The sequence below is a fragment of the Cyprinus carpio genome, chromosome A10 (genome assembly GCF_018340385.1).
Source record: "Cyprinus carpio isolate SPL01 chromosome A10, ASM1834038v1, whole genome shotgun sequence".
NCBI lineage: Eukaryota > Metazoa > Chordata > Actinopteri > Cypriniformes > Cyprinidae > Cyprinus > Cyprinus carpio.
In genome coordinates this window covers 14249986-14274933 of record NC_056581.1, presented here as the reverse complement: position 1 = coordinate 14274933, position 24948 = coordinate 14249986, and the positions used below count along the sequence as shown (strand labels likewise).

The window sequence follows — 24948 nt, the reverse complement described above, 5'->3', positions numbered from 1 at the left end:
CTAAAAAAAAAAACATTGCCCTTATGTCTTGACCAAATCAATTTCGTTTATTCCGTTCTCTGTCAAAAATCACATGCCCACAGAGTGCCGTTTTTATTTTTATTTTTTTATTAAGTCTTAATACTATAATGCATACATTGAATACATGTTAAATCTGCAAAGTACAAACATTAAATTGAATTAGGAAGGAAAATCTGTGCAAACTGTTCAGACTTCAGAAACATCTTAAAATATAACATCATGAACCAAACTGGCCTGCAGGGGAAGTACAAAAAAGCTGAAAATTCTGTACACTTTTTCCCCACGTAAAAAATAATAAAAATCTGAAAAAGAAAATGGTCCTACATATGTTTGCTATTCAAATTCCAATAATATTACATATTCATGAGGGAGTAAGTGATTGATTAGTGAGTTCATTGATATTTAAATGATTTATATTTGGCATAATCACTGTCCTTGACTGTAGAAATGTTCATAAAGACAATCATATCCTCAGACAAATAGCACATGACTTCCAGCAGATGCAGCAGCCATCAGGAATTATTTTTACATGCACGGCAGATTTCAGTATGATGTTGCTATGGTTACATCAGTTGATGTTCTGCTATAGAAGTAAATCATCACCCCATCATTGCTTTTCACATTAACATGCAAAAACATTAATAGAAAATTCTATAAAACTAATTTAAAAAAAACATTACCGTTCCACATGAACATGATTCAATGACTTTCATGAGCATCAATTCTGAAATGAGTTTTTAGAGACTTCAAAATATTACCACATATCTTGCTCAAGCAAAGAAATGCATTTATTTCAGTCACACAAGAGTTTCCTTATGAGGTCAGAGTCCGCCAGTGCAGCTGTAAACAGACCTCACTGAACAGCAGAAACAAAACTATAAACTGCACATCATTACACGTTCATGTGGAATAAAAACTTAAATTGAGGAATGCATGTCAAAACCCCACTGACATTTTTTGCTATTATTAATTTTGCCATATTTGATGCAGGTGGCAAGTCTAACATCTTGGCCTGAGTTCCTCCAATAATAATCAACTGAGCTGTGTATGCTACACAACCTGGAAATCTTAAGTGTGCTTCAATGTCACAATTCACCATCTGCTGCAAAATTTAACCCTCATTTGAAGGCACAAGTTGATAGTATAATGCTACGGGGAATGAGGTTTGGAAAAAAGCGAAAACATTTAAATGCAGCGAAAAAACAGAAAAATAGTGTCAGTGAATGGGTAGAGGTGTCAAAGTTGTTGGATATCACTGAATACTAAATAGAGTTTTCCCACTTGCACTTTCTTCTGAATTATTATTTAGAAAATAAGTATTAAATACCTCATTGCACTTTCTTCTGAATTATTATCTCACAAAATACTTGAGAAATTCCTACGGTACATTAGATGAGGTTTACACTGCTGTGAAGTGAAACGTATTTCAATCGAAGAACACATTCTAATCAAATACTGCAATACACTTATGTTCATTCAGATCCGTAAACATCTGCAAAGCATTCCCCACAAATCCTTGGTGACAAAAGTGCATCTTGGGCTTTTTTGGTCTACAAAAATGAAGTAGTCCCAGAGATAAACCAGTATAAACCTGAAGGTCATTTTAGGGTATTTTGGTCAAATAAATGTGCATGTTTGAAGAAAATAAAGTGTGTTAGGTCACAACATCATAAAACCCAGTGAAAGAGCCGATAGAGTTGTTTGGTGTGAAGAGCTTGAGAGTTTGTGCGGATATGAGCGCAGGTAAATACATCCACCACAGCAATGCGTTGCAGGTCATTTCCATATGAGAGAATGCTGCTAACCTTAAGGCATGATATCTTGAGGGTTGTGTGCTCTTTCACATGAGGTCTCATGACAACAGTACTCATAAATGAGAAGAAATCCTGGTGCCATGCCAAAGTCCTGTTAAAAAAAAAAAAAAAAAAGAGAGAAAACTTTTCTAAGTAAACAACTTTACACCAAAGATAACTAGAACTATTAATTGGTACAAGAATTAGTTTAACTTTTTATTTTAATTTTGAGAAAATAACTCCATACAACAACTGAAATATTAACAACAGAGAGGAAGGATATAGTTGGAATCACTTTCAGAATTTATTTTTCAGCTAATGAACACTGAATATTTCAATGAAATGAATGTACTATATTTTAGTTTGACAATTTTAAAAAAATATATATTTTGTATTATTAGGGGATTTTATTGTATATAATTATATTTATGGAATAGTTATGATCCATTTATTACCTGTTAACCACTTCTTGAGCATAGACCTGAAAATGAAACTTGGGAAAGCGGCATCCTGTTTGTTTCCTTTATTTTACAAAAGCACAATGTTTTGTTCTTATTGTTAATGCACAAAATAAAATTAATATTTCAAATAGTTTTGAATGATGTCTTACTATTAATTGTATGACTACAAATGGAGTATTAAATAGCCCATAGTACAATCTGTGCCAATCAGTGTGATGATTATGCCAAGTACATTTTTATTTTAGACTATGTGGATACTGGAACACAAGAGAAGTACAAAACCCAGTTTAGCCTACATAATAAATCATAGTTTGGCATTCAAATACTTCGCAAATATGGAAACATTTGGATTCGTACGGAATGAGATTGATTTGTGAGCCCAAGTTGGTTTCCTGTTTCAAGTTCCCTTTAAATTAATTCGTTTTGGCTTGTCGTTTAGGCTTCTTATACTTTCATTTTTGTTGTGTTCTGAGTATACCATTAAATTTAAAGGATTTGTTGTGGAGTGAGGGGAATTAAAAATAGCATATAGCCTAGCTATGTTTAAAGTGTTTATAATGTTTGGAAACATTTAGCTTTATTTAGGCTACCGGTACTTCCTAATAAAATGCGATGTAAATGCAACTTATCTGCTTTTTTTTTTTTTTTTTTTCAAAAACACAATTTTATTTTAATATTTTTAAAATCATGCCACAAACATAAAATTTTTGAAAATTTACATTAAAAAAAAAAATATTTAAATGATAAAAAAAAAAAAGTGTTTCCAAACTAATTTCCAAACCACTTTGATTTCATGGGGACTTTAAATTGGAAAAAAATATTGTGTCAACACTCGAGAAATTTTATTGATAAATGGCAATTCCATAAGCTATATCGGTAAACATTCTGAAGCACTAAACATTTTTTCGCAAAAAAAAAAAAAAAAAAAAAAAAAAAAACTTTTTGGATGGAAACCTGTCTAGTAACACTGGCCGGATGTTCAAATTGAAGACTCACCTGATTAGGACTCATTCACTATAGTAATTGAAACAGGTTGACACACCTCTGCAAGACAAACCCGGACAGATCAATTTCATAAATGCATACATTTCCTCATATTATAATGTAATATGTCGTTAGGGAGCAGGTGGGTTTATATTAAGGAGCAGTGCGTCTCAGCAAAGATTCAGGAAAATCATTAAATTTTTAATAATGTCTAGTGATGCCTCAAAAATAATTCACAATGTTCTTTAGCATTTATGAGGGGTGTAAAAGCTAAGTGGTGACGTACCGATGTTTGTCGGGCTGCTTTCTTTCTGCTCCTCTGAGTGCATATCGTTGCCTAGGAGATGGTTCTGTGACTCACTCAGAGGTCTGGGGTTTGTCTGTCCATCAACAGTGCTGTTACCATAACAACCATTATGTGTCAGTCACAAACACTTACAGATGTTTTCACTGGCCCAGAATAAACCTCACCTCACATTACATTCTAAAATTAATGTTGACATTCCGAAGACTACATTTCTGGGAAAACATATGGGATTAAAAAAAGATTCAACATAACTAAATGATCTGAAACAGCTGAAGGGGAAAATGATCATAATTCACCCCAAACTGCAGAATTATACTGTCATTCAAGTGACTAGTGGTATTGTTAACAAATGAGATTGTAATTACCATTTAACAGCCTGGTGTTCAACATTGCCTTGCTCTGAGTCAGCGTTGACTAGGCGGGTAGGGAATGTGTAGCCATCGCCCAAACTAGAGAAAAAAAAAAAACAGTTACTCAAGCTACCTGCCAAAAACATCTCACGAGAATGCTTATAAAACTGAAATTGGAGGTCTAATGCCATTTCATGAATTATGAATTATTTACACTGTTAAAAGTTGGATTCTCATGCTAAACATGGCCAAAGTTTCAAAAACAATTTCTGTGCCAAATACACTCCATCCGGGTTCGAATACATTTTGGAAAGCTTTTTTCTTTTTTTTTTTTTTTGAGCATGGCTCTTCATGATGTCACGAAGATAGGAATTCCTTTTATGGGCAGTTCTCCCGGAAGAGCTCGTGCACACAGCAAATAGAGCGAGAGCGCGCACCCATCAACGTGCTTCATTTGGTTATGGAAGTTGTCAGTAGCGGTGCACAGGACTTGCTTGAGAAGAATGTTTCCAAAGAAGTGTGTTTTTTGGATGTGAGGGAAAGATAACCTTGTTCAGCTTCCCAAAGAAGACAGCATTACAGGAACAGTGGATGCAGTTTGTTTTTCCAGGACAGCAATGGAGTTTCGCACATGTGTGTTTGTTCCCGTCATTTCGATGACAAATGTTTTATAAACAAAGCCCAGTTCGATGCTGGATTTGCAGATCGTTTGATACTGAAATTCTGTGTTTTAATACAAAATTTCTGTGTTTTGTTGGCAATCGGCGCGCGACTCTTTAGCTCCGCCCACGGCACGCCTCCAGGAGCTCGGCTGTTTTTGGAGAGAATCGTAAAGCTGAATCTTTCTTTTTAAAATATGATAAAACTAAAGACTCTTTGGAGATATGAAAGATGCAATACTACTATTAAGGTAAGATTAACATGAGATTGGGTGAAAATGTGTGTGATGGATGTGTCTTGTACCTGCTGTAAATTGGCAAGCACCAATACTTCTTCTGGTCTCCGAACACCTGGGTGACATTCTTGCGGAAGCCCAGAGTGAAGCCATTTTTATCTGGGCCATTTCTGAACACTGGTGCCCTGAACGCCTCTGAACAGATGGATGAGAGATTAGGATGATGTGTGTTCCTGCTCTACACAACACTAATGACATCTTTGGGAGGTTCATCAAAACTGAACTGAAGGCACAGAAAAGTTTGACCTAAACATTGTTTCATAAGCACGCCCACATCCACCCCCACATTCATTTACATTTTACTTCTATCAGCAAAGTTTTATTTGACTGAACATGTGACTGCAGTTTCCCTCAGTAGAAATTACCAAAATAGGTCACAATATGGAGCGAAGAGAAAAGGAAATATGAACCTGGACTGAAATTCTTTGAGGAAGTAATCAGAATCTAAAGAAACAACTTTATTTACTAGACTAGCAGTTCCTGAAAGAAACAGCAGTGTTTTGCAGTGTAGAGAAAGACTACCAATCACAATTTATTATTTAAAACTATAACAAAATATAAAAATTATAAGAAAAACAAGCAGAAGGAGGGGAGATTAAATAGCAAATATTAATAATACTTTAAAAGTTGGAGATGATTTAAACTAAAGAAAGTATGAGGAAAAAAGTAGAAGGAGAATAAGTAGTAGTAAAAGAAAAATGAACAAATACAAACAATTCAATGGTGGGAGATTAATTAAACTTTAAAGAAATTATGAGGAGGAAAGGAAGAAGGAGAAGAAAGAGACGTAGAAGAATAAAGAAAACAGGTATAAAAGAAGGGAGAAGAAGGTAACAAGTACAACAATAATTTTCAACAGTTGGAGAATAATTAAACCAAAAAAAGCTAAAGGAAAAGGAGGAGATGAAAAAGCAAGTAACAACAGCAACAGCATTTAAAGTGCCCCAATTCCGCCATTTTAAAGGGTTGTTAATATTGTTTTATGAGTCTCCTAAAACAGGTTTAAATGCATGCAAGGTAAAAAAAAATGTTTTCTCAAAAAACATTTAATTTTACCTAATTTCTAAATGATTCGTAAACGACTCATGCGACGCGGTTCAAAGAATCAGTCTCTCTAAACCCCTCCTTTCCATGAGCCCTCACTGCTGTGATTGGTCAGATGGCGAAGTCCTTTGTGATTGGTCCAGAGCTGTAGACAGATTGGTTCTGGATTGGTCTACCGCGTACAGCGAGTGTCAGAAACGAAACGCCCATTGCCATGACGGAATGACAGCCCTGGAGACTTGTCAATACATGGAAAAGATGGTATCGATTGTAGCTTACCACTTCGAGCCGGAGTCTGATGATGAAACGGTTGAAGTGGCTGATGGACAAGAGACTGATTTGCAAGCACGGTGGTAAGTGTCAAGTGTTAACAAGTTTGTGGTAATTGTAAAGAGATAAAAAACAAATTTACTATTGCAGCGTAGGATATAGCGTCTTCTCGACATGATGTTAACCACACAGAAATTTTACTGTTTGTGGGCGGGCAAGTTGGTGCTGACATTATGCAAATGTGTTTAGGCGATTGCGACTTTTTTTTTGATAGATAATAACTTTATTTATCATGCACTGTCGGCTTCACAACTGCAGATAGTTTAAGTTCACATACAGCTACATGACACACTGCATGAAAGTAATATTCAAAAAGGCATAATGGGGCACTTTAAGCAGTTGGAAATTAATTTCAAATGTTAAGAGAAAGAAGCAGCAAGTATTAACAACATCTTACCTATAGTGGTTCTGTTTTTTCCCACGAGCCACAGGTGGTAGCTGAAGAGTGACAGGATACTGATGAAGAACATGGCCGCCACAAAGAACAGGAATAACACGTGGAACTTGGCATGAGTGTCTGGCAGGTGATTCTGTTGAGCAAGAAAGCAGAAAGTAAGAATGACAAAATGGCGTTTTTTTTTGGAGATACATTCATCAAATATACCAGTGTAGTTTGAAGAGCACGACAATAGGCATATTTAGGCAAGACCCTCACGCACTGGGACGTTTATAAGGCTGCTCTAAAAAGCACATTACAAATAAACTGAAACTGACAGCTGATTTCTTTAAAGGTGACGTGCGTAATTTCTGTACCTCTAGCGCGTCGCCACACAAAGTGAGAAAGCATTTCCCAGACACTTTCCCATTTGAGATCTCCAAGCTGCAACCTCCCGCTCTCTCTCATGAAGCCAACAAGGAAATGACTAAAACGGCAATTCATCGACTGGCCGCTTGAGGCTGGCTCCAAAAGGGAGTCAATCCCATAGACTCCCCATGTTAAAATGCCCAACTTTACAGCAGAAAAAAACATGTTTACCGCCTGGTACAAAAAATGATTTTGGTCTATATAGCTAATTTTGCCCTTCATGACAACTGTGAGGGAGTGAATTTTTTTATAACTAATCCTTTTAAATAATATTTAGCCTTGAAGTTCTGCATAATTAAGGGAGTAGCCACTTGATTGACAGGTGGATTGCCGCTACTGACACTGCTGTCACGCTAGGTTGGTGTGGCTTCAGCTTTTTGCCCATTTTCGATTATCCGGGAAAGACACGCGGTGATGCACTGCCAAGATGGTGACGGCCCACTCCACCCACTTTGCGCTTCAAAAACGCTCTTCAGGAATCTACGGGTGACGTCACAGACACTACGTCCATGTTTTTATACAGTCTATGGCGATATCCCCAAAGTGTTGGAGAAAAAAAAAAATCCCACCCCAAACTCACACCACTGGTTGAGCCAGTACTGCGGTCAAACTAGAGGGGAAAAAAATTACACACATTACCTTTAATATCATCAGATGTCCAAAATGATTTACTCAAGAAAACCTTTTGATCTAACAGCCTCAACACTACAAATCCATGTCTATTAAGAACTGGCTGCTGTACCACTAAGAAGCATCTGTATATTTTAATGTTAAACTACACTCTTTATTGCAACACTGCTGTTTATTTTAATCAGTAAAAGAAAAAAAAAGAAAAATGAGTCAACAGTGCAACATCAATCCAACGCCCACATTCACAACAGTGCAAAGCAAGCGTGAGTGGTTTACCTCTGGGCAATGCTCTATAGCCCTCCGTCTGCAAAGCCAGACAAAGTGTTAAAAACATAGACAATGTTAGAAGCAGACTCATCCCTTTTTTTCTTTTCTTCTTTCTGTGTCTCAAAAACTGACATGCACACACAAAGATCATTGCACGGCATTTATGAATATTAAAATGCTTTAGTAAAAATATATGGTTGCAAATATATATTGTTATATTGATGTATAAAACTGAGGAAGTCGTGGTCTAATGGTTAGAGAGTTTGACTCCTAACCCTAAGGTTGTGGGTTTGAGTCTCGGGCTGGCAATACCACGACTGAGGTGCTCTTGAGCAAGGCACCGAAGCCCCAATGGCTGCCCACTTCTCCGGGTGTGTGTTCACGGTGTGTGTGTGTGTTTTTTTTTTTCACCACTGTGTGTGTGCACTCTGAATGGGTTAAATGCAGAGCACGAATTCTGAGTATGGGTCACTGTATGTCACGTCACTTTCACTTTTCACTAAAAAAAAAAAAAAAAAACAAAAACAGCATCCACTGCAATACATAAGGTTGGTTTTGGTATGATTTTTCATGTTTTTGAAAGAAGTCTCTCAAATCACCAAAGCTGCTTATTTTATACAAAAATTGTTTAAATTCAAAATACAGTAAAAATAGCAATATTGTGAAATATCATTACCATTTAAAAAAAATGCTTTTTATTTTGATTTACTTTTAAATATAATTTATTCCTGAGATAGCAAAGCAACATTTTCAGCATCATACATTATTCAGTGTTACATGATCCTTCAGAAATCATTAAAATATGCTAAAACAGTTGTGCTGCTTAATATTTTTGTGGAAATTGTAATAGTTGGAAAAACAAGCTGAAGTTGGCTCTCTGAAATAGCAGAAGATGAGAAGTGAGAAGTGTGAGAAATGAGAGGAATCAGATGTCTTTGTGTGAATGTGTGGACTTACGGTCCAGAACTTGATAAAGTACTGCAAAACTGTGGCAGCGATGTAGACGCAGTACAGCATAGAGTACACCAGGAACAGCACAAAGAATTTATAGTTGGAGAATCCAACACAGTTATTAACCCTGGAAGGAAACAGAGAGAAAAACAGAGTTATAAGCCACATAGTAGCTAAAGCACCTAAGTGACAGAATCAGTGGCAACATAACTTCAGATTATAAACTGAACGCATCCACAGATGTACATACCATGGACAGTGGTGATCCATTTTCAGCACGCATCTGGGAAAAACAAAAAGGATCAAAATACATATTGTGCAAATCCAATGCAGAGAACTATGTTTTCTGAGTGGACTCACCTGTCACAGGTGGAGCAGTGATGACATCTGTCCGGTTTGATCAACTGACAGCAGTCACAGTACCGGATAGCTGAGGAGGGCAGAGGAATCATTCAAAATTCTGTACAGTGTGTCACTAGTATAGACGTGGATACATACACAACCATTCAAATGTTTAGATTCAGTATAATGTTGTTTTTATAGAAAATTAAATGAATGCTTTTATTCAGCAATGATGCATTAAATTGACTTTCCCCAAATAAATGCTATTCTTTTGAACTTTCTATTAATCGAAGTATCCTGTGTGAAAAAATGATCACAGCTTCAAAAAAATATTAAGCTGCACAACTGTTTTCAACAATGCCAACTATTAAAGAAAATGCATCTAGAGCAGCAAATCATTATTGGAAGCATATTGGAATGATTTCTGAAGGATCTTGTGACACTGAAGACTGGAGTAATGATGCTGAAAATTCAGCTTTGCATCACAGAAATAAATGTATTTTAAAGTATATTAAAATAGAAAATGGTTATTTTAAATTGTAATAATATTTCACCATATTACAGTTTTTTATTCTATTTTTGATCAAGTAAATGCAGCCTTGTGATGACAGACTTTCCAGAAACATTAACAAAATCTTAGCGACCTCAAACTGTTGAATGGTAGTGTATAAGACAAAGACAAACAAATCACCAATTCAGTATGCAAAAATCTGACATTGCTAGTAACAATTTTTCATTTATAATTTAATGCTTTTTATATTACATGTTATCACCGTAACAGTTAGAGTAAAAAGTTGATGCAAACTTTAAATGACATTTTTAGTTCTAAGTTTTAAATATACTCTCAAAAGGTACCCAAAAGTATTAGTGGCTGGGGCCAAATTAACTGCAGAACAATTTAAAAAAAGAAGTATGAGGGACTTCAATGCCATTGTAAGTTTTTAAGCTTACCCCCAGATCCTGTGCGTGTATATATGGGTAAATTTCTGGCCACTCTCTTCAGGATTTCCTGCTGGGCCTCTGGATTCTCCTCTTTCTCATAGAGCTCTTTGTCCACTTTAGGGAGACAGAACTAAGAGAGACAACAGAATGTTAGATGGAGACGTGTGTGAGAATAGACTAATATTATGAATCTGCATACGCAAAATGACAAGATGATAGAGACATGACAAGAAATTATGTGAGCCGGATTTGTACTGTCCAAATCAGCTCAGTGTGTTTGAGAATGTGTGCTAACTGCTAAGTCATGACTCATGACTCACATCCCACAGGCAGGTCAAAACGTCTATTTTTTTTTTACATCCTTCTTCCTCTTCTCTGTCATTATATGTGGTATGTGGTAATAAAACTACAGAGCAGCCAGAGTTTAAAGGCTCCCGCTGCTTCTGCTGCTCTTCCAGATGAGAGGAACATTACTGAGCCCTGGAGCCAACCACATACACATTACAGTATGATTAATATTTTGCTCCCACACGGCCCAGGTGGAACGAGAACCTTAGAGCCAAGAAATAAGGAAGAAACCCTTAACAAGATCTAGACCAGTGCAGTGTTGTTTCAGTAGAATTTACATAGTATTTATTTGTATTTTTTTATATTTTTCAGTTTTTTTTTTAATTTTAGTTTGAGTTTAAATTTTTTTTTTATTATTCTATTTGGCTTTCATTTATTTACAATTTCCGTTTAGTAATTTTAGCACTTTGAATTAAACTTTTGTATATCCGCTAGCTGCCAAAGCAGCATTTTCCTTTAATAACTTTTTTTTTTTTTTTTTTTTTACTTTATCATTCAATATTTATATTTTAGTTACCAATAACAACACTGGACTACTGAATCTCAGCATGTCTGTTCTGATAGTGTCACGAATAAGAGGAAAATCATCCATCAGCAATTTAAGATGGAAAAATGAATAGCCGTATCTATTAATTCATCTATGACTTGGTAGGAGTTAGACAGATGGCAACACTGAAAGGTTGTACAACTTCCCCACATTTTCAAAACCAGCACAGAACTAGATTGGGTCATCACTTGTTCTCTAACGCAAGCTCTGGGATCTGAGGCAAAACCTAAACAGTAAATAGAGAAAGAATACCTCTTTTGAGGGGCTGGCAGGCTTGGAAATGATGGTCTTCCAGTAGGACCATATGAACATGAAGAAAAAGACGTGAAACACTAACAGATAAATAACTGCAAGAAAAACAGCAAGAGGGAATTTTAGTAAAACAAATCATAATTCATACTTACTTGATAACACAATAAACGCTGCTACTTCATAATCATAAATGGGATTTTTTGTTCATTCTGGTGTGCAAAACATGTGACTGAGAACAACTGAAGGCCAGATTAGTTAACAGAAGGATTTGTTAACTGTTTGTGCAATATTGTGTGCTTGGCTACACTGGAGTTCCTCTTACCTTGCTCCTCCGTGTTGGAGATTGTGTCTGCAGAGAGAAAGAAGCAAAGATCAATCAGAAATACCATCAAGAACAACTGGCCCAATTCACAAAGCCATCTGCTGAGTGCTGGGATCCCGCTTATTGTATCTCAGCACCCTTCCAGTTTCCACCAGATCAGCCCAGTAAGGCAAGAGCGCCAGGCGAACTGGTACTGCCATCTGGCAGAGAGCTGTCAGAAAGAGCCTTGTGTCCATCACCGATGGAATACCCTGGTTGTCATGACGACTCAACAAGTGACTGACAGACGGAAGAGTCAGTGAAATCTCTGAAAGTAGGAGTCGTTTTTTTATTTCATTAAATATTTTAATAAATGTTTAAATATTTATTTTAATAATATTTTATGAGAATTTGAGATGTGTTACAACCCTTGCAAATTAAATGCGAAACAGAAGAAAACAGCAAAAGCTGATTTGAGATTTTACTTGCTACTCTCACTTGTTTATTAATTAAATATTTATTTTCATTAACTACAATTATTTTAATCACATATTTATATTTAATAAACTAAATATTTATTGCAATAATTAATAAGTACTTTCAAAGTTTTTATTTTGATCTTTTATTTGATCTTTTATGAAAGTTTGTCATTGATGTCACAACCCTTGTCTCATCTGTTAAATAAACTAAGAAACAGAACAAAAAAATAAAATAAAGTTAATTTGAGATTTTCCCTGCAACTCTCATGCAGTCACCATGAGGTTATCATGTCAGATTAGAGACTCTACAAACATTTATGGCAAAAAGGAGGGGGGTGGGAGTCCTATAAGGAAGGATTCACAATATATCGCTGCACTTTACTATGAAAATAAATGGACCCCAACACCCAATTAAATTAGTATTTTTAGAAACGGATGAAGTAATAACTGGGTGGAACCACAGAGAGTGTAAAGCTCACTGTGAAGTGGTTAACACAAGCTGAAGTTAAAGACTTCAACAGCACAGATGTGTACAGTCATTAATGTTTCACACTTTTATATAAAAACATAATAATAATCCCTTTTTAGCTTTGTTCGCTTAAATGGACATTTTTGCCCATAAAATGCAACCTTACATAATCCTGCAGTTGGACAATGGAATTTTGAAAAGCATAAATATTCCATATTTATTTAATCAAGTAATGAGATTATCAGCATATACGATAATTACACATTTTCAGTACAGGACAAAAATTAAATATAGCACATCCCACTTAATGACACTGCTTGACATGAACAACTACTTATCTGACTAATAGTCAGAAATCTTCATGACAAGACGTACTTTGCGGTCTAATCTGCGTTCAGACCGAAATGAGACTTAAAGAGGAAGTTAATAACATCTGTGTTCTTTTCAGTAAGAAAGCATCTCTACTCTGCTCTTCAAGTATCTCGATCAGTTTAACAGCTGGGCTTACCGCTCGCGCTTGAACTAACACCGCATACAATAACTGATATCAAAACACAACTTTATAAACAATTCATGACATTCGACATGAAATAAGCATGAGTAGTATACAGAGAAAGTGAGCTGAATTTCGGTAACGTTACATTATCTGGTACCAGTCAGTTACTGACACTTCCTGTCCAAACCACTGCAACAACTAACCAGCAACTTTTAACTGCTGTGCTCCATTCAACCAAGTCAATTTAGGTCGACACTTACATATACAGAGCTCCACCACGTAAAGCGTAGTAGGACCAGCACACGACCAGGTTGATAAAAATCACAGGTATCCAGGATAAGCCCCGCTGACAGCACTTGACTACATGAGAGGGCGCCATCTTTAATCCGACCCTCGGAAAGGGTGCCGGTGACGATAACTGCTCGAGTCCGATCTGCGCGCGGGGAAAACAAAGAGGTGCTTCACACCAGCAACACATTAATTCCCAATTATCGGACAACTGCTCTCCAATGTATCCTTTTTAAATTAATAATACAATAAACGCACAGTTTCATTCTGATGTGTAGTTCTGTGTTTGTCTTATCATGCGATACATGAGCCTTAAAGGAACAGTACGCTCAAAAAATTAAATCAGCGTTCATCTTTGCCATTCTGGCTTACATCTTATCAGACTTAACTTGAATTATTTTATTTCCAATCTTATGGTTATAATAAATTAATCATGTTTATTTTGTTTATATATATTTTAATGTTTCTTTTTTTAATATTGTAAAGTATGACCCATACTGATTTGAATTCAATTGTATTTTTTATTTATGTTCAGAAGGAAATTTAGTTGTCTATAAACTAAGATTTTTTTTCTTCAAATGTTAAATATACTGAATATGAATGTATTTTCTTGGATCGAAATATGTGAAAGGCTAAATATATATATATATTTCAAAAATATTAGTTGAAAATACATTTACATAAATATATTTTGAAACATACTTCAGCAAATGTATTGTTTTAAATAATTTGTAAACATGTTTAAGTCAAACCAAGTCAAAGTGCTTACGGACATTTAAATGTGCACGCCATATTAAAAGTTTATTATTCTTACACCCTTATAAAATAACACACAATACATAAACACTATTTAAATATTTAAAATGATATCTAATAATAATTAAACATCGGTGTTACAACTGGTATCGGTGTTACAACTGGTCATTGTTTTATTCGGGAAATAAAATATGAAGCAGAACAAAACAGCAAAAGTTAATTTGATATTTCACTTGTAACTTGGCATCACGTCGGCAGAGAGCAGCAGCGCCGTACTTCAAGCGTCACTACTGTTGATCTCCCATTGAAACAGAGAAGAGGTGAGAGGACCTGAGTGTGGGACTAAAAGGAGGGGAAAAAAATCAATGTTACAGTCTGGGTGGATTTGAATCATCCAGTCAGGATTATTTTTAGTTAATGACTAAGACTGGAAGTCCCAAATGCCACCTTCATCAATCTGGTACTTTTCATTTGTGCATAACTTGATTCATCGTCAGTTTGCTGGCTTGGTGGGCTGGATGGTAAGTCAGCATTATTAAATTAGTTTTCCACCTCTAGCCCTTTCCTGCAGGGGAATTGCAGTATTGTTGCCAGATGTGTTTCATTTCATGAACAGACCCCTCTGGTCCTCTCTGTCCATCTCTGCTCTTTTCAGAAGTGAGTTTATCAGAGGACCAACAACACATGAAACAAAGAACAAATTGTCTGTTCATGCACTTACGTGTGATAAGGAGATCTTGTGCTGGGCCTGATTTAGAACTCTTGCTCTTGATAGAATACACACACACACACGGCTTCCCTCTCTTTGTGCTCTGCGCTGTGAGTGTTGATATAATGAGTCCCTTTTGTACAGGGCCGTGCACAGACATTTTGAGGGGCAATGGCCCAAAACAAAAAAAAGGTGCACTGGGGGGTGGGTGCTTGTTAATACAAATTATAATGTTGTTACAAATATACAAATTAAAAGAGAAGACAGCACACTCTGTAAAAATTTCAGACTTTATTGTAGATGTTTTGATAAGAGTGGGCTCACCCTCACTCTCTGAGTCTGCTTCATCCTCATCTTCAATTAAAGTAGGGGAGAATGGGGTAAGTTGAACCACCCCCTTTATCTTGGCAACTGTACACATTTACTGTATTGTGACCATGTATTTTTGAACCACCGCTCATTTCTGCCAGACTGTGAAAAGTAGAAACACATGGGGGGAGTGGAAGGCACCCATTTACTTTAAAAACTGTTTTTGGCTTGTCAAAGTAAAATTTTAACATATAGATGTAATGGTTGTTACACCAAAGCAAATTTATGCAGGTCTAAAAATATTTATGATATATATAGGTTATTTAGCAACATATAAAACCATGCAAATCATTTAGCTAAATATTAGCTTGAACTGGTTAGCAACAGTAGTTTTCCAAAATGGCAGCTATGGGGCAAAGTGAGACAAATGCTGTGGGGTATATCAAGTCAGCATTTTAAATTACCCTACTATAAAGCACTGGAGTTAATTAAAATCTCTGAATTATAAACTGGTATTTTTAATGTGATATTACTGGTTTAGTTTATCATATATAAGTATTTTGCAGTTTATTTGATAGGGACAGTGTACAAGTGCACCTAAATCCCTTCTGATAAGAGAACCAGAAAATGCTTTTCATCACATTATAATCAGATATATCTTTCCACCTGTAGTCACTAATGGCCAATAAACTCTGTGTTTAGTCTGTTTTTAGGAAGGATACAACTTTAGTGTTCAACATATTGTTTCAGAGATGCAAACAATTAAATATTGAAATTTATACTTCATTTGGTTAGTTTTATGTTGTTAAAGTTAACTTCATGAAAAGAAATGTGACTGTTTGTAAAAGGAAATTATTAAATTAGTTTTTAAATTATTTTTTATTTCACATGGGTTTGAATAAGATTTGGTCAGATGGTCATTTTACACCCAGATTGTGCATCTTACCCACTGACTCGACTCGGGTCAAACTTAACCCTAACCTGGGGTAAACTGAGCCATGGGAACATCTTTTTTAAAAGAAGCCATATTTTTAGAACCCTTTGTCATAGATACATTCTGATAATTTTAAATGATAGGAATACTTTCATTAGGATAGGATAGGATAGGATATTTCATTATACTTCTGCATCATTTTAACTTATCTGAAAATGGCTAATCTTACCCCACTCTCCCCTATAAGTATTAGACATTTAATGTAATATTTTACAGCACAAATCTATATTATATACTAATAAACAACTCATTTAAAACATTTATATAATTTTTTAACTATTTATAGGCCTACTATTAATATGGTTTTAATAAAATGTGTTATAGATTACTAGTAAGACCGTGAATATTTTGTTGTTATCACTTTTATAAGACCGAGAGCAAATCATTACCAACAGAAATACAAAAACAAACTACCAAATTACTAATTCAGCGAATCATCCACTAACTGTAATGTGGATTGTAATGCATCTACTAGTTAGTGCAACTGTGGTCTCCACCCTCAAAAGACCATCACCCAGAATGTAAATGACTATTCTCAACTGCGGGAAAACATGGAGCGGATTCGCGGAATCAGCGGCTCTTTAGTGGAGCGGTAACAGAACGCTAGAGAGTGATGGGGGATTGGTGAGAGGGGCACCTCAGCCGATGAGGGCAAAGGGGCAGTGGCTCTAGCCACCAGGCCACCCCCCGTGCACAGCCTTGCTTTTGTAAGCCAATTAGCTTACAAACTTCTAAATAGTACAGATTTATTTCAAATGATTAAAAGCAGTCTTGAGACTGCATGTTATAGAGAGTTTATATTTACACACCTGACTGATCAACACATTCTCACTCCCAACTTGTCACATTTTGATGCTAAATTGGGCCCTTTTATGAAATATAAACTTGCACCGAATTTTTTTTTATACAGGCTACTGATCACATTTTTTGGCATTTTGACAGTTGGCATGAACTGAAAAATCACCTACTTTTTTTTATCTTATTGTGAACGATCCATCCATTGACAATAGTTTTTATTTAAAGAACTAGAGTTTAAACAGCTGATAAAAGCATGACAAATCCATTTTTATTAAGTTATATTGTTATATTAAAATAACTATTAAAATAAGAGTTATATAAAAAATTGTCTTTAATCTTTCAAGCTGTTTAATGGCACTAAGTGGGTGTTGCAGTGCTTCAGTCCAAAATAAGTGAAATAAACACCCCTCCGTAAAAAAAGGTCTTTAGCGACTCGATACATTTTTGATCAAAGTCCTCCTTTAGCGACTCGATGCATTTTTGTAAGAAAAATAACCTGTTTCACTCTGGTGTGTCACAATACAGATGATTCGTAATTTGACGATTTTTGAGGCTCCTCTAATATGTAGAAGAAAAATAAACTTGACTTGAACCGAATTGACAAATGTTTTAAGAGGTGGCACATTTGTGGGTGGTTTATCTCTTCCAACATTTGTTCTAGCCCATCGCTCTTTTTTTCATAACTATTTTTGTGCTTGTGTGTCTCAGCACAGAGTAATGTGTTGTTCTGTCTGGCGAGTCGCCCCGTTTAGTGAGCCCCAGTGAAAGCACCACTTAAGGAATGAATGAATTCATTGTTTCGTTGCGATGGGGTGAAGGAAGGAGGAAAATGGTCTGTTTTAAAAGAGAGAATACTGAGCAGATAAGAACAGAAAAAAAGAGATGTCTACATGGATGGAAGTAGACAAAGTGTCATTCACCTAACTACTTTTGAGGGGACACCAGTGACAGTCCTGGCTGACTTGGTGGCCAACAGAAGATAAGACAAAAATTTATTTTCCCCCCAAAGTATTGTATTTTTATCCAGAACAAAGTGTAGTTAAATGAAATGGATAGGCAAGTACATTATAACAGCAGTCCAGAGATTATGAGGGGGAAAAATGCAACATATAACAAAACCTGTATATATTAGAACTGATTGTAAAAAGAATCAGAATACATTACCTAAATTGAAATCAGAGAAAAAAAAATCTTGCAGTTTTAATTATCTCCATTTTCATATTTAAAGAATTTAAGCTATAAATCTTAGTGTTACAAAAATGCTTCAAAATGTTTTTTTAATGGTTCTTGCTTTGAATATATTAGATTTCTAAAATAATTACTATGTGTTTTCTGATTTTCTGAAACATGGACTTTCTAAACAAAATATATAAACAAAGTTAGATTCAAAGTTTGAAGTTTAATACTTGTTTGCCTAGAATTATGCAACCTAATCATACTTTATTTATTTATTTATTTGTATGTAATGTGAATTCAAAATCCACTTTGCTGAAAACTCATGATATACATCAGCAAAATGGATGTGCAAGAACAGAGAGATGGGTGTGGTATGTAATCTCATACGTAAATGGAAAAAAGAGATAAATAGGGAGAGAGAACTACTTCGAAAAATGGAGAGATCGTGAAACAGCAAGAAGCAGAAAGATGCAGAGATGAAGATACTGGGTGGGAAAGATGGGTCAAATTCATAATGAGAGGAATGCTAATAAAAATAAAAATGAGTTCTACTGACTGGAATCCTTGTGTCAATAAGACCCAAGAGAAATAGGTGTGACACTGCTAAGCAAAAGGAGGAGCTACAGGCACATAATGTGTAGAGCATGAACTTATGTCCTACAGGAATTGCATGTGTGTGTGTGTGGGGTGGGGGGGAGACAGATTGTGGGTGGTTGAGTGGGAGGGGCAGAAGGAGAGAAGGAAGATTGTAAGAGAAAGACATGCATGTGAGACGAGAGGAGATGGGGAAAGTGAAGGAAATTATGGGGAGAACAAGACTTGACAATTCATACCAATCATAGCCATATTAATTAGAAATTTTCAACACTGTTCCAACATATCCTCCCTATGATGTACATAAATTCAATACACAGGTTTGGAGTGGTAATATATTCCAATCAGATTGATATTTTGAGTGGCTTGTTTGTTAATCTATCACAGCAGGGATGCTGTAAACTGAGCCAGTTGCTGCCTGTGTTATCATTTGTTCCATATGCAGCAGTGATGCTGATATGAAGAGAACAGTCACAAATAGGAAGGATAAAACTGGATGAATAACTGGGATGTGAGAGATGGGAACACTTAGTTGGATGAAAACAAGGAGTGAACGGGAAACAGAGAATGAAGGAAAGAGGGTAGGATGATGACAGCCCCTGGCTCCACTCCATTGCTGACGAAAGCTGCTTAGATTTTCAGTTGCCATGGTGACCAGCTGGAGCAGCCAGAGGAGAGGAGCAGAGAGAAAGAGAGGGAGGGCGGAGGCTAGGGAGGGAGGAACAGCAGAGAGAGAGAGAAAGAGGGAGTGCTTAAAAAAGAGCAATAGACAGAGGGAGGGAACGAGAGTGGAGACGGAGATAGATACACATTGCTAGCAAAAATATAAAGAGAAAAGGTATTTTATTTATTCTCATTAGAGTTGTATTTCATTCATCTGAGCGTGAGATTACAAAGAGGGGAAGTGTGAAGGTAGACTGAGACATCAAGACGAAGGTGAAGAGACACTGCAGTGGAGCTGGAATATGGATGCACAGTCTGAGAGCTGTGAACCACCGCCATGTGACCCTCTGCCTCCAGGTAAAATCAGAAAAGCCTTCAAACTATTCAGCAAGCGGAAACCTGGGAGCAGCGTCGCTAGCATCTTCTCCATACGTGGGAAAGGAGATGAAGGCCCTAAATCACCACTATCAATGAGCAAAACCCTGGATGGGTTAAATGAACCTACTGCCCCAGAAGCAGAGGCAGAGCAGGTGGATCTTGATCAGGAGGATGTGAGTCAACAGGACGATGCTCCAATTGAGGAGTTCACAGGTGGGAACATGAATTCAGAAACTACTCCTACGCGGCACTCCATCTCTTCCCTCACCTCAGCTAAGTCTCTGAGCTTCCTCAATATGCTTCGCAAAGGCAGACGGGGACTGATGGGAGAACGGCAGACTCAGACTGAGTCTCAGAGGTCCGGGCGGCAACGGAAGGGCCTAAAGGAATTGTTTGGTACAGTGCGCTGGCGTGGTAAAGAGAAAGAGGATGAGGAGGAGGGTGAACCTGGCCCTCCCCTTCTTGCTTCCCGCTCCAACAGCTTTGAGATTATAAAGGAGAGTCTCACACTGACACCTGGGCCTCCACCTCGCTCTGTGGAGGAGACAGAGGAAAAGCCTCAGCTTCTTACACCACAAGAAGGCCCTACGTCATCTGTGGACTCTGCAAAGGTGAGCGGGTCAACCAAACCTCCAGCAAATGAACGCTTGAGCACACTGCTTGGAGATATCTCATCAATTTTAAGCTTTGATTCACTAACAGCATGTGGAGATATTGTAGCAGACGTCGAGGCAGAATGGGTCAAAGCTAGCAGTCGAATGGAGGGAGCACCTAGCACATTGAGAGTGGATAATTCTGAGAAGACTTCATCTTCTACGACTTCTACCAGATCAAAGCCTAGCCCTTCTCCTACTCTAAGCCCAACCATCTCCTTCAAACCCAACCTTACTTTAGCAACCAAACCCACCCCTTCACCTACCACCACCAAACCTATTCCCAGCCCTTTGACAAAACCTCCAGTTACCGCAACATCCTCTCCAGTGACCAAAATGTCACCATCTATGCTTACTGACCCTATTATCCCTACTCCAACGTCCAGCCCTTTCACCAAACCCACCCCTACACCATCAGCTATGCCTAAAACCCAACCTACCCCAACACCAACACCTATCCCAATTCCTCAAACCACGGCAACTGCAACAACTACTCCAATTATCCAACCTACCCCAACTGCTACATCTTTCTCCATTACACAGCCTACCCCAATCCCTATATCAAGCCCCCAAACCAAATCTACCACTTCCCCAGCTAAACCTACCCTGTCCCCGAAATCTAGCCCTGAAATCAAACCAGACACAATATCTAGCTCCACAACTGCCCCAATGGCCAGACATATTCCATCCTCTACACCTATTCCTCCATCCATCTCAGCCCCTACTTCCGAAACATCCCCCTCACCCACAATTAGTTCTATCCCTGAACTTCCTGCTGTTACTAAAACTGAACCTGTCCCAACCCCTGTAACTAAACCTACCCAAGCCCCAACCCCTGCTACAAAACCCACTCCAATCGTTACCCATGAATCCAAACATACTGTGTCTACCTCTGCAGCCAAATACATCCCTTATCCACCACCTTTTGGTAAACCTACCCCTGCCCCTGCACCAACACCAAGACCAAAACTTGTAACAACATTTGGATTGTCGACAAGCCGAAACACTGCTCCTATTGCTAAGCTTGAGATAAAACAACCCACAGGACAAACTTTAAAATCTAGCACCCAAACTGGCCCAACATCTGTAAGGAAAGCCTCCATCTCTGAACCGACTGTTCCTATTGCTAAATCTCCATCTGCTGTTGCTCCTATTCTTACCTCTTCCTCTGTCACCAAAAAATCACCCACAGTTACCTCTGCACCTCAAGTTCCTGTCCTGAAGTCTCCTCCTGGTATTTCTCCATCATTCATTTCTTCAAAAAGAGCGGATGATGACACCAGGATAGATTTAAGGGAGGACCTAGTAAGACAAGAAGGAATTGACGATAGAGACTTAGTGGCTACTCAAGGCATCAGCAAGGCAGTGAAAAGGGGCCCCGCAGCGAAGCCTACAACTCTGAGTAAGATCCCTGTTAGCGGTGGAGGTAGACCTCCTAAGCTGCATCATCGAGATTCCCAGCCCAATGGAGATGAAGACCACTCAAATCTACCAACACCAGTACATGAAGAGGAGAGCCCATTCACTCTCTCACGGGAAAGCAGCAGCAAGGAGGCCCTCAGTGATGTCTCCACAGAATCGGGGGCTGTCACCCCAACCCTCTCCCACAGCCAAGATGACGTTCTTGATGGAAAACTTGGTCTCCAGAGATCATCACGTCCTGTAGCTGGTGCCACAAGCTTAACCCGGGAATCCAAGATTCCAATCAAACACGGATCTACTGCAACCTACCATTCTGTACAGGGTAGGGCAGAAGCCACACGTTCAAAGATACCGGTGTCCAAAATGCCTGTTCGTCGGACCAGCAATAAGCCTGCACCAACAGCTACAGATGCCGTCACACGAAAATAACTGAAATAATAATTCTGTCTATGACAAAGTCCTGAAACATTCCACTGGCAACAGTTTTCTCAAGATTTACTTTTTGATATTTGATCAGGCATCACTGCGCCTTTTTGCAGCAAAAAATCTTTACAGGAACAACTGGATTTTTATCGTTATTTGAACTAATTTACACACTGGTGTCAACCACACAATTCTTTTATCAGCTGGGTGTTTTTATTCATATCACTCTTGAACAGACTGATGCTGTGGATTCAACTCTGTGTGCAACCAGGAACAGACAGCACACCCAATGGCCCTGTCTAAGTGATCTCCATGGCAACTAAACGTGCAAATTAAATGGCAGGCACTAAAGCACAAGAGCCGTCACCTGGAATCCAAAGCCATGTAGACCTTCTCTGAAGAAACAAGCAATGTATCCGTCTATTATCTCCAGCATTGTAATAGTCCATAATGGTATTTTGTGGTAATTAAAAGCTTCAGAGAAGAAACAAGCAATCCAACACAGAGTCTTGTGGTTTTCACCCAGGTCTACAACACCAGAGGAGCCCAGTATCATCACAAAGGTGCTTTTTTCTTATCATCCTGCCTGCAACAGAGAAAAAAAAAGTGTTACAGAGCAATGGAGGGATCTTTGTAGACTTTGTTACTTGGCCTTCTTTTTTTAGAATTTTTTGTCTGGTGTCTTTTCCAATTTTTTATTTTTTTTTCAAGTGTACTTCGTGGATCAATGTTAGTCTTTTTCGAACTCCCTAATGTTGTATGCAAACAAATCTCTTACCTGTACAGATCATGCCAAGACAGGATATTCCACAGTATCTTTTGAATGTATGTAGCAGAACGCATGCCCTACTTTTTCAACAAGATGAGCCATCTCACTCCTTTTCCTCTCCCCACCGATGTCCTTTTCTGAGTTTTTTTTTTTTTAAACACTGTGTTAATTCACACAGTGCCTGTCAGCTGTAACAAATGTGTAACATGTCATCATGAAACCATGAGGCATATGGATCTCTGGAACTCTGGAATTTTTTTTCTGCCTGCACTGAACATTATGTGAGGCTGCGTTAAAGAAGGCTAAAGACAGTAGAGGTGATGTTTCACAGGCAGGTGTTATAGGTAAGCTAAGACTTTCATGGATGACAGTGGTGTTATTTGGATGGATTATTTTTTATTTTTTTATTATTATTATTTTTAAGTTGCCATCACATGTACATGTTTAATAGAGGACTATTTTTGTGTGTATGAGTGTGTGTGTATATGAATGAGTGGGTGTGATTATCTTAAATGTCACAATGTTTCCTATTTAATCAATAAAATGTAATTATACCTAGAATGGTTTCAATGTCATGCAGGGTGCTAATGGTATGGCAATGGATTGCATAGGACAGAATTAGGTTGTAAGAGATTGGCTGTGCCGTACATTGTCCTCTGTAGTGACATTATGTAACTGTGTTACTCTTTGGTTCGAGAAGTGGAACCCTACAGAGCTTTCCACTATAAAGACCAAGCCTCCCACCACTGCTAGCCCCCACCCCCAGGTTCCTCTGCAGTGCCATGCTGTTGGGCTGAAAAACCCACTGACCTAAATAGCAAACCTCATGAATGTCAGTAATGCCTGGTCAGTGAGCTGTAAGCTAAGATACTATAGAATTCCGGCCACACAACCATACAGCTTCTGCATGCAAATGAAACATTTCTAATGGGTTATGTGTATAATTGGAATGCGGACACAGATATTTGCATGCAGGAGTCTCTGGATCATCATCAACCTTTATAAAATATAACTGAGTGAATGAATGAAGGCTAAAATAGGGGAACAGTGGTGCACAGAGAGAGAATAAGATAGAGAGGGATTGTAGTAGAGATGGACATTGAGAACAAGAAAGGGGAGGACAGAAAAAAGACAGCCTTTTCAGTTCCATCACAGCGGGGTTTTTTGTTGGTGGTGACATAGCAAGAAATGCTAAAAGCAGTGCACAATGATCTCGCTTTCTCACGTTCCTCCATTTTCAGCATGTTTTACATATAGTATACTAACAATACAGCCATTTTAACTCCTAGCATTGTATTCAAGTTAACAGTAAATGATGCTTATAGGGACAGAGATTTAGGCAATGTTATCCATCACGGGATGAACGAAGGTAGAGGGGGTTGCAGTTTTCCCATAAGGAATAAGAAAAACAAAGCATGGATATTTATAGACAAAACTCCTCATAGAGACAGTACAAACAAGGCTCTGTTGTCCAAATCAGAGCCCAGGGCAGTGGGACTGTTTAACTTGAAAACACGAGGACTTCTCCACTTCACAGGGTGATTAGCCAAAGAGCAGCTCACTGTTAATGGAAACCATCCCTTGCTTATGGATCTGCCACCCCCCTGGGGTCTGAAGATCATAAAAGCTCTACGCATTAACTCGTTTGCTGCATGTGCTGCATCAAACACTGCCAAATGGTCTGACTGTGAAAATGAATAATGATGATGATCACATAGCCTTAATTACAAAATTTGAAGTGAATCTTCAAAGCCTAAAAATGTCAAATGCAGCCTGCAGTCTGATCTAGGGTGGCAAAAAAATGAATAAGATTGAACAGTGCAGGGAGACGTGCAAAAGATAAATCCTGCATGAGGGTCCTATTTTGAGCCCTAGTTACACAGCATTGTCTAAATCGAATGGAATAAATGCCGGCATGCTAATGTAGCCAAGCAAGACTGTA

At 37.7% G+C, this 24948-nt stretch overlaps 2 protein-coding genes across 3 annotated transcripts; one reads left to right on the top strand and one right to left on the bottom strand.

The window, feature by feature from the left end:
* Positions 1-1726: 1726 nt before the first annotated feature.
* On the bottom strand, positions 1727-13463 carry LOC109112155 (palmitoyltransferase ZDHHC20-A-like). Of its 2 annotated transcripts, XM_042765347.1 has the most exons (14): positions 13335-13463; positions 11652-11678; positions 11330-11424; positions 10192-10312; positions 9259-9328; positions 9149-9181; positions 8905-9025; positions 7957-7992; positions 6643-6775; positions 4880-5006; positions 3932-4015; positions 3546-3655; positions 3272-3319; positions 1727-1926 (listed from the first exon to the last, which is right to left on the bottom strand). In XM_042765347.1, the coding sequence occupies exons 3-13, from the start codon at positions 11387-11389 to the stop codon at positions 3276-3278; spliced, it is 939 nt and encodes a 312-aa protein (XP_042621281.1). In that variant the 5' UTR covers positions 11390-11424; positions 11652-11678; positions 13335-13463; the 3' UTR covers positions 1727-1926; positions 3272-3275. The 2 variants fall into 2 exon arrangements, with proteins under 2 accessions (XP_042621281.1, XP_042621280.1); XM_042765346.1 differs by lacking the exon at positions 7957-7992 and having other exon boundaries at positions 13335-13457.
* Positions 13464-19028: 5565 nt separating this feature from the next.
* LOC109090841 (APC membrane recruitment protein 2-like) lies at positions 19029-24942 on the top strand. Its single transcript, XM_042765345.1, has one exon. The coding sequence runs from the start codon at positions 19664-19666 to the stop codon at positions 22241-22243; it is 2580 nt and encodes an 859-aa protein (XP_042621279.1). The 5' UTR covers positions 19029-19663; the 3' UTR covers positions 22244-24942.
* The last annotated feature ends 6 nt before the right edge of the window (positions 24943-24948 follow it).

Excerpts from the sequence above, each read along its gene's own strand:
- LOC109112155 (XM_042765347.1), bottom strand. The coding sequence starts at position 11,389 with ATGTTCATATGGTCCTACTGGAAGACCATCATTTCCAAGCCTGCCAGC. Across the intron at positions 7,993-8,904 it reads ACTTTATCAAGTTCTGGACC|CTTTGCAGACGGAGGGCTAT; the intron begins GTAAGTCCACAC and ends CACTTTGTCTGG. Across the intron at positions 3,656-3,931 it reads GAACACCAGGCTGTTAAATG|CACTGTTGATGGACAGACAA; the intron begins GTAATTACAATC and ends TTATGGTAACAG.
- LOC109090841 (XM_042765345.1), top strand. The coding sequence starts at position 19,664 with ATGGATGCACAGTCTGAGAGCTGTGAACCACCGCCATGTGACCCTCTG.